This window comes from Pogonomyrmex barbatus, unplaced genomic scaffold, assembly GCF_055798465.1.
Source record: "Pogonomyrmex barbatus isolate J1 unplaced genomic scaffold, ASM5579846v1 scaffold1, whole genome shotgun sequence".
Taxonomy (NCBI): domain Eukaryota; kingdom Metazoa; phylum Arthropoda; class Insecta; order Hymenoptera; family Formicidae; genus Pogonomyrmex; species Pogonomyrmex barbatus.
Genome location: NW_028297098.1, coordinates 7,884,045 through 7,898,965, shown reverse-complemented (window position 1 = coordinate 7,898,965; position 14,921 = coordinate 7,884,045). Strand labels below are relative to the sequence as shown.

At 35.2% G+C, this 14,921-nt stretch overlaps 1 protein-coding gene across 8 annotated transcripts in view; it reads left to right on the top strand.

Annotated features, from left to right (window-relative positions):
- The window catches only part of snu (ABC-type transporter snustorr), a 51,616-nt gene that overhangs the window by 22,888 nt on the left and 13,807 nt on the right, over positions 1-14,921 (top strand). For 4 of the 8 annotated variants that reach the window (XM_089081067.1, XM_011646421.2, XM_011646424.3 and 1 more), the window contains one exon: positions 13,686-13,931. In XM_089081067.1, the coding sequence (XP_088937193.1) occupies positions 13,686-13,931 (246 nt within the window). Of the gene's footprint in view, positions 1-5,438; positions 6,038-7,728; positions 7,825-8,170; positions 8,261-8,834; positions 8,928-12,343; positions 12,350-13,685; positions 13,932-14,921 lie in introns of those variants that run through there. The other 4 variants (XM_089081082.1, XM_089081061.1, XM_089081072.1 and 1 more) reach the window with 4 other exon arrangements.

The following is a 14,921-nucleotide window of genomic DNA, read 5'->3' as shown; positions in this document are numbered from 1 at the left end:
ACTAAATTGGAAGGTTTCGGTTGTGCAATAACCGAAGCGAGAGCGCGCTTGGAAAAGCGCGCTGGTTGTGCTCCAATTTGCCGCGCTCGCCGCGTTTACCGAGCCGCGCAGATTGCGCAATCGCAGGGAGATTAACTCGCGGGCGTTAATTCGCGCGAGATCGCGCGGACGAGCGCTCGATACTGACGCTCGTCTGAAAACACTTGCAAACGCGGACGCGGGACGAAACAAGAAGAGCCGTGACGAGACGAGACGGGACGGAACGGGACGGTCGTTTGCTAGCGCGTGGTTCGCACGCTTTCTCGCAAAAACCCGGAGGATTACTCAAGTCCTCCTTCAAGTGTTCGCTTCCTCGTTTTGCGCGCGACGCTTGTGATTTTCCGCGTACCGTCTTCGTGTACCTGGGAAATCTGAAAAACTTCTTCGTTGCGAATTCGCGCGCGGGATGAACGAAACTCCGACGTAGGATTTATGGAAAATTGTGTTTTATGTGAAGCAAAAAATAGCAGCATATGATTTTTATTCCTTTTCTTAATGAGATTTTTCTCGTTTTTGTATCTCGTATTTGTCTCACATTTTTTATTATTGGTTTTGCAATATATATTTAATATATATTTATTTCTATTAATTAAATCATCAAGAATTAAGTACAAATTATTTCTTATATATTTTTATTGAAATAAAAAAATATTTAGCAATTATAAAAAAACATGTAGTTCGTTCTACAGTGGATTAATTAATGATGTATTAATCATAGATCATATGATGAATACATGATTTACGTGATTTATTACATGTGGTAATTATGCTAAAAAAATCTATATCGCACTTGCCTTTTTGAATAATTTAATTACTCTTTATGAAAATTGTAAATCATTTTTATCATGTTAATAACTAATATGTTGTGCATACGTTATGATTAAAGAACAGAGAGTATGTAGTTTTAATAATTGATTGATAATTATTTGTCAACGCACCGTTAAATGACTGCATCGACAATAAATCTAAATATTATGTATATGATATATATATTTTTTTAAATAATTAAATCTAATTCTTCAGAATAAATTTTACAATTATATTTATATTAATATTTGTTTCTTAAATTACTTTTAATATGATGTTTTATTAATTAACGTTTTATTATTGCTGAACATGAAAGCAAAAAGCGAAAAACAAAAAATCGAAGTTAATAAAGTCGAAATGAATAAACTTTTTCTTACGCGTCAAAGGTAACACAAATCTTTGAAAAAAAATGGCAGTGTCATCATGCGCAATATGCGTTCTAAGAATTTAAGCATATATCTATTTGAAAGTGTTTTTAATTACACTGATTTGCTCGATGAATTGCGTTAACGTAACTGCTTGCTTAATAGTGTTAAATAACATTCAATTAAATAGACTTTTACAAATTTTTATTGCATTAAAGCAATCTTTTCAATCTTTATAGATACATAATATTTTTTAAACAATAAGATCATAGATGGCATTAATCGGCGAACAGGGACTTAATATTAAATAACTTTTCTTTGTTTCTTAAATTAATATACATAAATTAAAGGCAAGTGCTTATCCGCTTTGATTATTGTTATTGATATTATTGTTTATTGTTTAATATAAAATTTAAAAATTTGATCTGCACAATTCTTTAAATATACTTTCAATTTTTCTAGAATCTAGTTTCGTTTATAAAAAAGTAACGCTTGACAATTTTACAACATTTTGTGGAATGTTATCAGATTTTGCTTGCTTATTACCATCAACAATCAGCAACGCAATCAGACGGCTAGATCGTGTCTTCAGATTTAGCGAGAATTGCGTGAACCTCGGAAAAATACATCGCGGTTCAAAGTACAAGACTGCCAAGTGTCGCACAGATCTGTATAGTATCTGTATAGTATCTGTAATACGTTTATTTCCAGAAGGGATTACGGAACGCGGCGATTAAAATCGACGGCGACAAAAAAATCGGCAAAAAGAAACTCGCGCGAACACGTTCTGTCATTGAGCATAAAAATACATGCGTTATGCAATAAAAATCGCAAGAATATCATCGATTATCAAGAATCAACGAATCAACGATTATCGAAAATCATATGAACGTCATTGAATGTCAAATCGATATTTTTGCTCACTCGGGATATGGAATATCAAAAGCTTTAGGGAGAGAGAGAGAGAGACGAAAGAAAAAAAAATCATAATCATAAATTAATAAACATTAAAAATGAGCGCACATGATCTCGGTGGCATCGAAGCGTATTACAGAAACATCCGCGGCTGATCGATCGCGGAAGATAATCGCGGACGTGAACGGTGCCTTCGGCTTTTCAATTCGCGTTACGCAAGGAAGTGGTCGTCGTCGTGATATCTCGCCGAGGAGAAGACGACTGCGCGCGACACGACGGGACGATGAAAGAAAGACAGGCAAAAGACGAAGAAATCGACCCGACGAAGGTCGAGTGTCATCGCGATGCTTGTCATTTGAGTCACGCTCAAAAATCCGCGCGGCCAGCAACGGCGCGATATCGCGCTCGCGCGTTGAGAAATGTGCCAAGGTCAGTCACGGATGTCGATTTTATAGCGAAAGTGGTGCAACGACGTTGTTGCGCGGATGCCGGCTCGCAGCGTCGGGGGGCAGAGAAGCGTTCACCAAACTCCGAAGGAACCCCCGCCGATTCCTTGGACATCGAGACCAATAAAATGTCGCGAAACGTCGCGCTTATATAAGAGTGCAACGCGAATTGTATGCAACGTAAACATATCGTAATAAGGGAGACCGTCGCCGTCACAATGTCGACGATTGTCGTCACAGACGAGACTTTAATGATCATTTCTTCCAATGTAGATTAACTTTGATCAGTCGGTTTAATTTACTTTTTAGTTTACTTTTTTTAGTTTGAAGAATTAACAAGAGATAGACTAAATTAAACAAAAGCAGAATAAATTAAACCAAAATTAATGGACATTTCGTATTTTCTTTTAGTTTTAAAAATTAAAGAAAGATAGACTAAATTAAACAAAGATAAAATAAATTAAAACAAAATTAATGGACATAAAATCTTATATCTGAATATATCTACATGGTAGATATATTCACCGAAGTAATTTATAAAATCATACGGCATTTTATGAATTTTTTTCATGTCGTATTTATTTATGTCGCAAATTCTGACGCCATTCGCGTACATTTATATTTGTTAGGAAATCTCATCGAAGTGGAAATATTTCGTTGTCGTTAAAAATCGTTTCTATAGCCAGAAGTTGCGATAGATTATTTGGGCGTGTGATTCTCTTGGCTATCTCTCGTTTTTGACATTATAATTCAAGATGACTGAGTTAGATGGATATCATCAATGTCATCCTTTATCCGTTAAGTTTCATCTGAATTGAATTTAGGTCATCGACTTATTTCCTCATAGGACGTCTCTCGACGAAAGCGATTATATGATCGTCGAATAAGCAACTCTTACGTTAAAAAATAAGCCGTCGTTACGCTATAATTACATAAGCGTCGTGAATGTGCTTATATGATTTAAGTTATAAAATGTACTTGAAAAAAATGCTTAGCTTGCGCATTATCGAATACTATTTTCTTCGACAAAGGTCGGAAGAAAAGCAAACATTAATTACATAATAATTATTTGTATAAATGTTATAAATTTCTGAAGTATATGAATTCTGCCCATACAAACCTGAAGAGTTTATTAAATTTAAGAGTCTAATAAAAGTACAAGCGAGGCGTTTTCTATTAATTAACTGTCACTCGAATAACATCATTGACATAAACACTTAAAATAATGTAAGATAAATGTAATGCATGCAACATGTGTTACGATTTTTTATTGTCTAATTTTGAAGCTTAATCCATCTCTGTATGGTTTGAAGTAAGTAGTGAATATTTTATTATAATACTATTGTTTAGCAAATGTTAACTTCTTGCGTATCATAAGAATCTTTAGCGCGAAACGACAATTCGACAGCCGCAAAATTTTCAAACCCGGTACAGTTGAATGTCTGTTCAACTCCACAAGGTTTTCAAGGTCAACTTTGTGGAGCCAAATACATAATTAAAATCATCACACGTATTTTTGTACGTAAGGCATAACGGAGTTGCTGACGCACACTCCACGAACCGTAAAATGCCATTTCTTTTAGTTACATATATACTTTATAGCTTATAAATTTAAATAAAAATATACATAATTAAGCAATAATTCAATTTTGTTTTTCCTTTAATTTTGCAACATCATCTTTTTAAAATATTCATGATTATATGAACTAAATAAAAAAGATGGCCGTAAAAGATCCTGAGGTCGAGCAAATTATTTTTATCGAATTGGAAAAATCTAAAATTATAAGTCCACCTAAATCAAGCTAGATTAATTAAACACGTAATATTGAAAATGGTAAATTATAACGTGCGATAAACAGGTACACTGAATGAGGAACGTCATTCCAAAGTAATTTGATTTTAATTGGTAGTAATCGCGATGGACTTTAATTGCATCCATTTTTACAGAGTAATATTCCAATAGATCGCAAGATTGTATTCAATCGCTCAATCATTATGATTCATCAGATTTTCATGATACGTATAGGAAAGATTTCTATAAAATTATAATGTTTAATATCATAATTTATTTTGTGTTAAACAAACGCCACAGGTGGCATTACGCCACTTTCTTATATGTCAATGAGAAATTATTTTGATCCAAGAAAAAGATATTTGCGATATGTCATTGAAGAGAGAGAGAGAGAGAGAGAGAGAGAGAGAGAGAGAGAGAGAGAAAACGCGCGAAGAGAAAGCTTCTTCTCTGAGAAATAAAATAATATCTGCCACGTACATGGGAAAAGCAAAGATGATTTTCGCACTGATCGCCGTTGGATTCGAGTTTCGACCATGGCCCAGAAAATAAAGAGGCTGGTCTCTTTCTACACGCGCGTCCTCGCGCCACGTCTTTGCGCGGAATGTCGCGTTGCGCAATATCGCACATGCACTTCGATTTTCGAATACTAAGCGTCATTACGCAGACGATTCCATTGACATTAACAAATCCGTAACGACGTCTGCGACGAGTCGACATGATGGCAGCATAGATTCGCGCGAGCGTAAGCCACGAGCTCGCCTGACGAATTGCGAGCCGTAACTACTTAATACGATGACGTCAATTGTCGGATGAATATAGCAGTATGCGAACGTCTTATAGACCATCGGCAGATTGCATTTTCAGTTTGTCATTATTGTAATGATCGCCATAAAATTTTATTTGCGATCATCCTTTTCGATTCGGACGAACAATAGTTTGAAGTGTGTTGCTTGAGTTCTCGCCGGTTCGCCAATTACAGATTGCAAAACACTATTAATTCGAGCATTATCATTGTCATGCGCGTAAAATCTGAAGAAATTGTTCAAATATTTAGAATGGAATTAACAGAAAGTAACAAAATTAATAAAAAGTAATAGAAATGCGAGGGGCGATGCTCGATAGGGTGGCACGGCCGAGGGGTATAATCCTGATGAATGAGGGCCGGCTTAAGGCATTCGCATTCGTAATGTTGTATTTACGTAATCGATCGCCACATCTACGACCGGCGTATGGATTTCAGTATCACTCTGCGAACGGCGAGTCGCGCATCCATTTACCTCTCGTCATTCATTACGCGCGCAATGCGTCTGGCGTGACCTGCACTTAACGTAATCACAACATTGCGATCTCACGACGATCGGTCATAACGGTAATTACACGTGTCGTGGAATGGAATAAACCGCGTTAATGACAAACGCGGAGATTAATCAGACCGCGGAAAATCCGCGACTACCGCGGAATTTACCGCGTAATAAGATTTACACATAAATCGATAAACAGTAGCTTCTTCTCTTCTTGTAACGAACAATCTCTCCGTGACGAATACGAAAATTATGCACGCGTGCGGGATGAAGCCTTCGCGACGAAGTGCACACGATTCTTGACACGATTGAAATTTGCGCTTCAAATGCAATTGATAATGTGCTGTGACTGAGATCATACTGCTAATTGTAAGTGATTAAAGTAATTTATTATACTTGAAGTAATTTATTCCGCGAGACTCAATAATTGACCGCCTGACGCAATCTCTCCTCGATAACGTAGATTTATTAGATTACGCGTTACTTTTTGAATTCCATATGTTTGTTCAGCTCGTTCAAGAACGGGAAGGAAATATATATTAACATGGAAATTATAGTGATTAAATAAGATGTCATTTATTAATAATGTATGAATAATTTAACATGTTGCCTATGTACATACATGTTTTTATTTTTATTATTAAAAACCAGTTCATTATATAATAAAAAAAAAATCTAAAAAAATTGATTGAGACATTTAAGTATTACCGACTAAAAATACATAAAGGAACCTTTAAAGAAATCTTACGTCATATCTAGAGGCTTTAACAACAACTATAAACGAACTTTTGTGATTCTTGGATAAGCTTATTCGCACCTGCGATTTATACTTTTAACATACTTTTATTACACGCTGATAAAATAAATAGAACTACTTATTCAAAGAAATCACGGCATCATCCTGCCATAGTTCGCCGCGAGACTGTCGGATGAATAAGCGGTTTTTACCGACTGCGACCGTGACCATATCGTCTTATCCTCATGCAGTATTAAGTGATATTGGCGACGCCGGTGAACTCCGACATCAGTACGATGCTACGATTAAGTACGCAAGAAAACGCAGTCGTGCCCATCCCATTTATGATCCTCACGGTCAACTTTCGCTGTCACATTGGCATGGCGATTCACACGATAAACTTATTCAAGAATTGCAAGAGTTTATAGCTTGCTTCTGTTATCGCTCACAACATGTAGACACGGCGTAAAGTTCTTTTAAGCGTTTCACATATTAATTTTATATTGCGACGAGAAATTAATGAAAAATGTTCTTCGCACGTATTACAATTTTGCTAATTTGTAATAGGCATTTCTATTAATTTTCTATAGCTCCACATGCATAAGAATGTGATTAAATATTTAATTTCATAAGTGAAATTATGTGCGTGTCGTGCATAGCTGTAACTTTGAAAAGTTACAATAACTTCATACTTTTTAATGATTTTATATACATTTTCTTTGTTTGCTGAACTCTACGATCAATTTCAATAATGATTTAATAAATATAAGAAAAAATGCGCGGATCGATGAGGAAACTTAAGGTCTAATCGAGAATAAACGCAACTTTGGCGAAACGAGCAATTGATTTACGAAGTGTCGCGGTTTACTTTGATGTATAGTGATATATTTTACGAATAATGGCAACCAATCTCTTTTCTTTTGCTTGATTGATGAAATTTCAATTTGCGTTCACGGAAAGAACAGTTTTGCTGAAAAATAATTTTGTTGGACTATCAAAAATGATTATATAAGAAACAAATTAATTACTAAAATATAAAAAGATTTTGCAATATTATCATTACGTTTAAATGTTCTACATAATGATTTGGATGTCCCAATAAAATTATTTTTCAGGTCTGTCTCTGATCAAATTTTTAAATCTTAAAAATTGCTTTTTTCATGTTGAATTATTAATATATTCTTTCATATCAACGAAATAAAGAAATTCTATTTTTATCTCATGATAAATAAATTGGGATTATTTTCAATTCCATGCACATGTGCTAATCTTATATTTAACTGTATTTTCACATTGACGGAAATATATATCTTTCCTCTCACAGACCAAATACAACCATGGGACGCAAACGGGACGTCAAATCGTGCCCGTCCACGACGAAAACCGGATCTAAATCCGCATCACAAACACACGATGATCGGTACGACGATAATTGGGCTAATCGAATTAATCTTCGTCTATTCTACTAAAATTTGTTTATCACATAAGCTAGACAATCACAAACGTTCTTTAAAAAAATCACTTACAATTATTAATTATAAATTATAAATATTACAGCAATTATAAATTTATTATTTATTATTTATTTCTAGAGTATAGCATATTACGTCTTGTATGTTATATTACTATTGCACTTAATTGAACAAAGTGCACAGACGTTAAATTAAGAAAATCAAGCTATTTATTGATTCCAATTAAAAGTTTACGAAGGTTAATCCTTAGGATGATTGTTTGCAACCGCAACGTATATTTCTTCTCTTCCGTAGACGCGAGACATCAATCACGCGACGGAAATGGCGTGATAAGTTGCCCATGTTACAATTACCCGAGATAGAACGCAGTCAACGAGCTGATCGGTAAAACATTCTTGTTCACTTTGCAATTCTTAGTGATGGCTTCAAATAAGAATTCTGATTTGGTCCTATTTATGAACAATATTTAATCCCTCTGAGATAAACAATGACAAGAATCATCTTTGAAAGAACACAAACTTATATTTTATATATATATATATATATATATATATATATATAAATTTCAATTATTATTATAAATTTACTTCTAATCTATATCTAATCTTTTAAAGAAAAATTTCTAAAATATTTATCAATGAATTAGTTTAACTATATTTTTATATAGTTCTATTTTCTAATTAGTATTTTCTAGTTCTGTTATCCTCCATTATTATATAAATTATATAAATTATATAAATAATTCTTTTTAAAGTGATGTTTAACGAGCTCTTGAGTGGAAAGTTTTGTAATTAATATTCGACACACCCTAATAATTCAACTAAAATGAAATCGGAGAATGAATCCATCGCTAATCGTGACGTAATGTGTGATGTAATAATCGTGGTGTAATAATCGTGTGATGTACATTTTCTCCGTCTGGCAGGCGTATCAGTGCATTAATCTATTTTATATCTAGATTAAGGAAAGCTAAACGACATGCGGCTCGAGTCGGCGATATGCCGTCAAGCTCCGTATTGATTACCGAAATTACGCAGGAGCAAGCTGAAAGGTCTGAATTTACGATCTTTAATTGGATCTCTCTGTTATCGATTACATGTGCACTAAATGTTGCAATCATTTCTCGATTAATGTAATTATCCGATAACCGAGTTTCACGAGCGCACTGATCGTATTGTTATTTCCAGTGTGTTGTTTGCGTACTGCAAAGCCACCTATTTTATCTCTTGTAAATGAATCTACTTTTGTGATTGTGATCAAAATCGAAATGCGAGTGTCAAAAGAGCGTGTCAGAATACGTTTCTCGAAATACTTCGCAATCTATCACAACGCAACGTTACCTCGACTGCAACTGCATTTCTTATCAATGCACGCACGCGGGCAATTGTGCAAATTCACGGCGGATTGCAACCCGCCTATGATTCTTTTTATGATTGTATGTGTCATGTATTGTATGAATATTCTATACACGCAAGCATCTTAAATTTGCAAATGTTCTTCTTGTCTTACACGGCATGTAAAAAAAATCATCAGATAGAATTCCATCATGAATTCTGTTTTCCACGAGTTACACGATCGGCCTAAGGCGGCCCTTTATCGCAACAAGCGTAGTTTTGTAAAAGTCGCGTGCGACAGACAATCGCGTTATTAACGTATCCGGAAGCGTTTTTGTCTACGTGTTCTTTCCTACGACGTTGAATTTGCCGCAAAAGTTTGCGCAATTCAATGGCTTCGTCCGGCCTTTTCTTTTTCTTTCTCGTAATACGCATTCTGCGCGTCCGGTATTGTAATATAATTTGCCGCAATGCATCGCAATAAATTCGCAAGAATCCTTGCGCATCGAAAAAAACGTTACTATTTCTGTTATTCATGCCATGAGTCGACCTACATAGATGATAGATGAATCCAAGATCATTCATTTCCCAGCGGCATTCTCTCAGGTGATATCGGTGCATTTATCTATAATTATTAAACAATGTTGCATACACGGAGTAAATTAATTTCTGGAATAATATCACACGCGGCAAAATGTATTTATATTATATAAAATGTGTAAAATTATTATATTAATTATATATTAATTATATATTAATATCAGATATTATTAAATAAAACCTTATGTACATTTATTTAGTACAAATTCCGTTTTTACAATGACTTAATTGTTTCATTTAATCGATTGCTTTCCTATTGCTTTCATTTAACATTCACGTATCATCATTCTGTTGAATAATTTATTAATACAAAATGTAGTACACATGAATTGCGAGACAGTGTTCTACGTACGGTCATCAATGATATATTATTATATCTTATTATTTATCTTATATCTTATTATTTATATCTTATTAAGATGAATAATTTTTTTCAGTAACAAGGAAAATAGATAAAGATATATAAGCAATATCGTTAAGGAAACTAACAGGAAATTGTGGTTCACGTCATTGGTTGATGAAGTCACAAATCGTTACACACATACTTAACGTTAATTATTAAATACTGTGACGTCGAAACAGTACCGCGTGACTTAATTAATTCTGATATATTTTGTATGTTAAAATTATCAATTTTTTTACTCACACTTTTTATATCGTGATTAAAAGTTTGTATTAAGGACGATAATAATAGAAATAATAAATTGCTTCACTCCTTTTATAGTATCTACAAACTTCCGTCATTTATAAAATAATTGTTCGCTGCAATAGAGAAATAGATTGACTATTAGTACAGGTCAACACAGGTGTGGATCTTGAATAGAGGTAGGAATCAAATAATCGATTAACTTGATGAGAGAATAATTATAGAATAGTCAATATGCTACTTTAATTGAGTGAAATTTAAGACCGAAAATTAAAAAATCAATTATAATAATCAGAATTTATTTTGATAATTACTAATTAATCAGCATTAATTTTAATAATTATTAATAACTGTGCTGTCACAATCGTGCGGATGATAATAAATATTCATAGTACTCTCTAAATCTTAATTCATGGTAATACTTTGAATACTTAAAACTCGGTTTAGGTCATGATGTCAATATGTAATTTTAATCGAGTGAAATATAGGATCGAAAGTCAAAAAATTCATGATAATAATCAGGATTTACTTTGATAATAATTTTAATAATTATTATTATGCTGTCACAACCGTACGGATAATAAAAAAATTTGTAGTATTATTTGCATCTTAATTCAATGCTAATAGTTTAAATATTTAAAACTTGATTTGAATCATGATGCCAGTACGTTACTTCAATCAAGTGGAACGTAAAATCGAAAGTCGAAAAATCGATAATCAGGATTTATTTTAATAATAATTTTCTATAATCGTACCATCGCAATCGTACTAATGATAATAGAATACTCTCCGCATCTTAATTCAATATTAATACCTTAAATACTTGAAATCCGGTTTGGGTCAATACGTTATTTTAATCGAGTGGAATATAAGTGCGAAAGTCGGAAAATCCATGATAATAATTCTCATTTATTTTCATGATAATTTTCAGTAACCGTACTGTTATAATCATACGAATAATAAATCTGTAATATTTTCCGTATCTTAATTCAATGCTAATATCTTAAATATTTAAAATCCAGTTTAGGCCATAATGTAATTTTATCCCATCTGCAATGCATCAAGTTTTGTATTATAATGTATAATTTTATATTATATTGATATAAAATGCGGCTGGAACCGCGCGCGGTTGCAGCCGCATTTTGTATACTTTTGCGATACAGTTTTTATATAGTTTGTGACGGCATAATATATGCCAACAGCTATAACTCAGGATAATTGCACGTGATAAAACATTGCTAATTCATTCCCCTTCACATACGCAAAGTGTGGTAATCCAACGAATAAGTATGCGTGAAAACTTTAAAAAACGCGCAATTTTGCAACTTGATATTATGGCAACGTCTGTACATATCCAATTTACCGCGTTCCTTATTTATTAAACATGTATTCTTGAATTATGCCTATGTAATAAGTAAATGTCTATCTGTTATAAAAATAAAAAGTAATCGCAATTGTTCCAATGTTACTTAAATATATAGTTGATTTAATACGCTATTGGTTTGTGGAAAATAACTGCTTTTCTTCTATCACGATTAATATTTTTTCATCTGGCAGACAGGCGTGTTGGAAACTTTCTTCGATTATACCGGAGATAACGAGCTATTGAAATTATTGTTCGACGGTCGATTGTTTGGACTAATCCAACCGCTTACATTTGCGCAACAACAAAATAACAAATAGTAAGACGTAGTTCCGACAACGCTCTGTTTCCAATTAAAAAGGGAAAAGTCTATCGACGTCTCGATAAGAAAAGGGAAACGCTTTCTTAGGTGGGATATAATTAAAGCGAGATTTCTTTATCGCGAAGTATCGCATAATAATTTCGAGCCCATGAAGCAAAGTGCGGATTCGGCCGTTGCCTTGAGAAAGGAAAATCACGAGAAGGAGATCGTCGAAGCGCGGCGTGCATGGAAAAGCGGGAGCGCGAGAATTCGCGCTCGTGCGGCTCTATGCGTGTGCCACACGCTGCATCGCGCACACACACGCGCGCACACGCACACGCACCATACACGCGCGCGCGCGCGCGCACACACACACACACACCATACACGCGCGCGCGCGCGCGCGCACACACACACACACACACACACACACACACACACCACACACACCACACACACACCACACACACCACACACACACCACACACACCACACACACACCACACACACCACACACACACACACACACACACACCACACACACACACACATACACACCACACACACACACCACACACACACCACACACACACACACACACCACACACACACACCACACACCACACACACACACACACACACCACACACACACACACACCACACACACCACACACACACACACACCACACACACACCACACACACACACACACCACACACACACACACCACACACACACCACACACACACACACACACACACACACACACACACACACACTCATGTCATGTATTCCGCATCCGCGAGTGCATACGCGCGTGCACCTGTGCACGTTAAGCGCGGCCCGGCACACACGAGCGCGTCCACGTATTGCCCAATGAATCGCCACGCGCGTAAGCGAAAAGAAAGCCGCGCGCCCGATTACGCAACCGCATCGCTCGGCTCTTTCTATACGCACGCCGCGCAATCCGCATCGAGATTTACAGAACCGTTTCTCGCCATTTCTCCTCCGCTCGAGGACAACGCGGCAATTTCGCTGATTCCGCGCGCTCGCGCGCACGGCAAACCGAGATGACGTTTATAGAATTTTCAGCGTTAAGAAAATTTTGCTGTAAGAAAATTTTGAAGAGGCAACTTTGCCTGACAACTTTCTTAAAGCGAACTTTTGGAAAGCGAACAATCGGTAGGTTTTTAATTTAATTACACTTTCATTTTCTTAGTGAAATTTTAAAAAAACGCTTCTCTTCATTTTCAATGCGAAATTAGGAACGCCGAAACACTCAAAGTGGGAGAAATTCACATGGTCGAATTTTCGATTTAATCATATGTGTGTTACACGCCTTCGTAAATAATGCAATAATTCCACCCATATGAGCACATTGCAATTAATATCACGAGGTAATTTTACACGTTTGTTGAAGTAGCTTGGAAATATTGATATAGCGCGAAATCTTTGTCGATCGTTATCGTACGCAAGACTGCACAAGATATCGTGTTGCTCTATGTCGTAATTTCACCATAATTTCTTGTTACCGCATCATTGTCACATGTACTTTTATTTGCAGCGACGGAGGTGCGGGTGCCGCCGATCTCGCGAACGCTACGATGATGCAGAGCAACAACGCTGACAGCAACATAGACATGACGACGATGACATCGAGCACTGTCTTGTCGACGCCGGGGTTGAACAACCCCACCTGGAATCGTCAGCAGGCGGTCAGCGTTAGGCATGCCTTCAAGACCTATGGCAGCAGCAAAAATCCGAATCACGTTATACAGAACCTCAGCATGACGGTGGCAAAGGGCTCGATGTAAGTGCAATAATTATTTAATTTTTATATAAAAATCGAACGAAATAATTTTTACATTTTTATTAATTAATTTTTATTAATTTAATTTTATTAATTTAATTTTTAAATGACATATTCCCATAGTTTTTGAATATATTTCACACATAAGCAGGAATGACTTACGAATGGAATGATGACAATGATCTTAATGTGGCTTCACTTTACTTTCATATTGCATGCATATTTAACATTACACGCTAAATTTATTGCAATAGAGATTGCCTAACTTCCTGATTTTGATATCTCTCTTCGCGTAATAGTAATCGAAATCATGAAAAATCGAGCACATTTATGCCTTTCTGCCTAATGTGCTACTTCGGGAAAGCGACGTAAGAAACTCGTTTTCTATCTTAACAAGCAATTTATCGTAACGATGATTAATCCTTATGGCGCTGCACATAGTTAATTAACGCGATCTTTCATCTGCGGTAAACGTAGCCCAAATCGTGAGATCGCGACTTATGATAAGAATGTATGATGTCGTGATAGTTATTTCATAATGCGAAACAACAATGCGTTTTACGTGGACGTCTACCAGGAAACTAAAATGCATAAAATGGTAATTTCCTTTATAATCATTATAGTATGCATTTCGTAATCGCTATATGATCGGGATCGTGATTATGTGCTTTTCGTGTTAACATCGCAAAGTTGAAATAATAGTTCAGTGCAAATTATGCGCCTTGAGCTGTACAATCATTTTCTTTAATTTTTTAGTCTACATTATGCCAGACATTAGAATTATTTATGTATTACGCGAATAATGCATTTATCAGAACTAAGAACATAATAATAATATATTTAAAAAAAAGCAACTGAATATTATTATAAGTTGTTTATCCAACGACTTAATACTTAATAAAAATGTGTCAAAAGAAGACAATCATGTCATTCCAGATAGTATCTGTAGAAACTGTTTTCTATTGTTCTTCAAATTTTATTATTATTTCC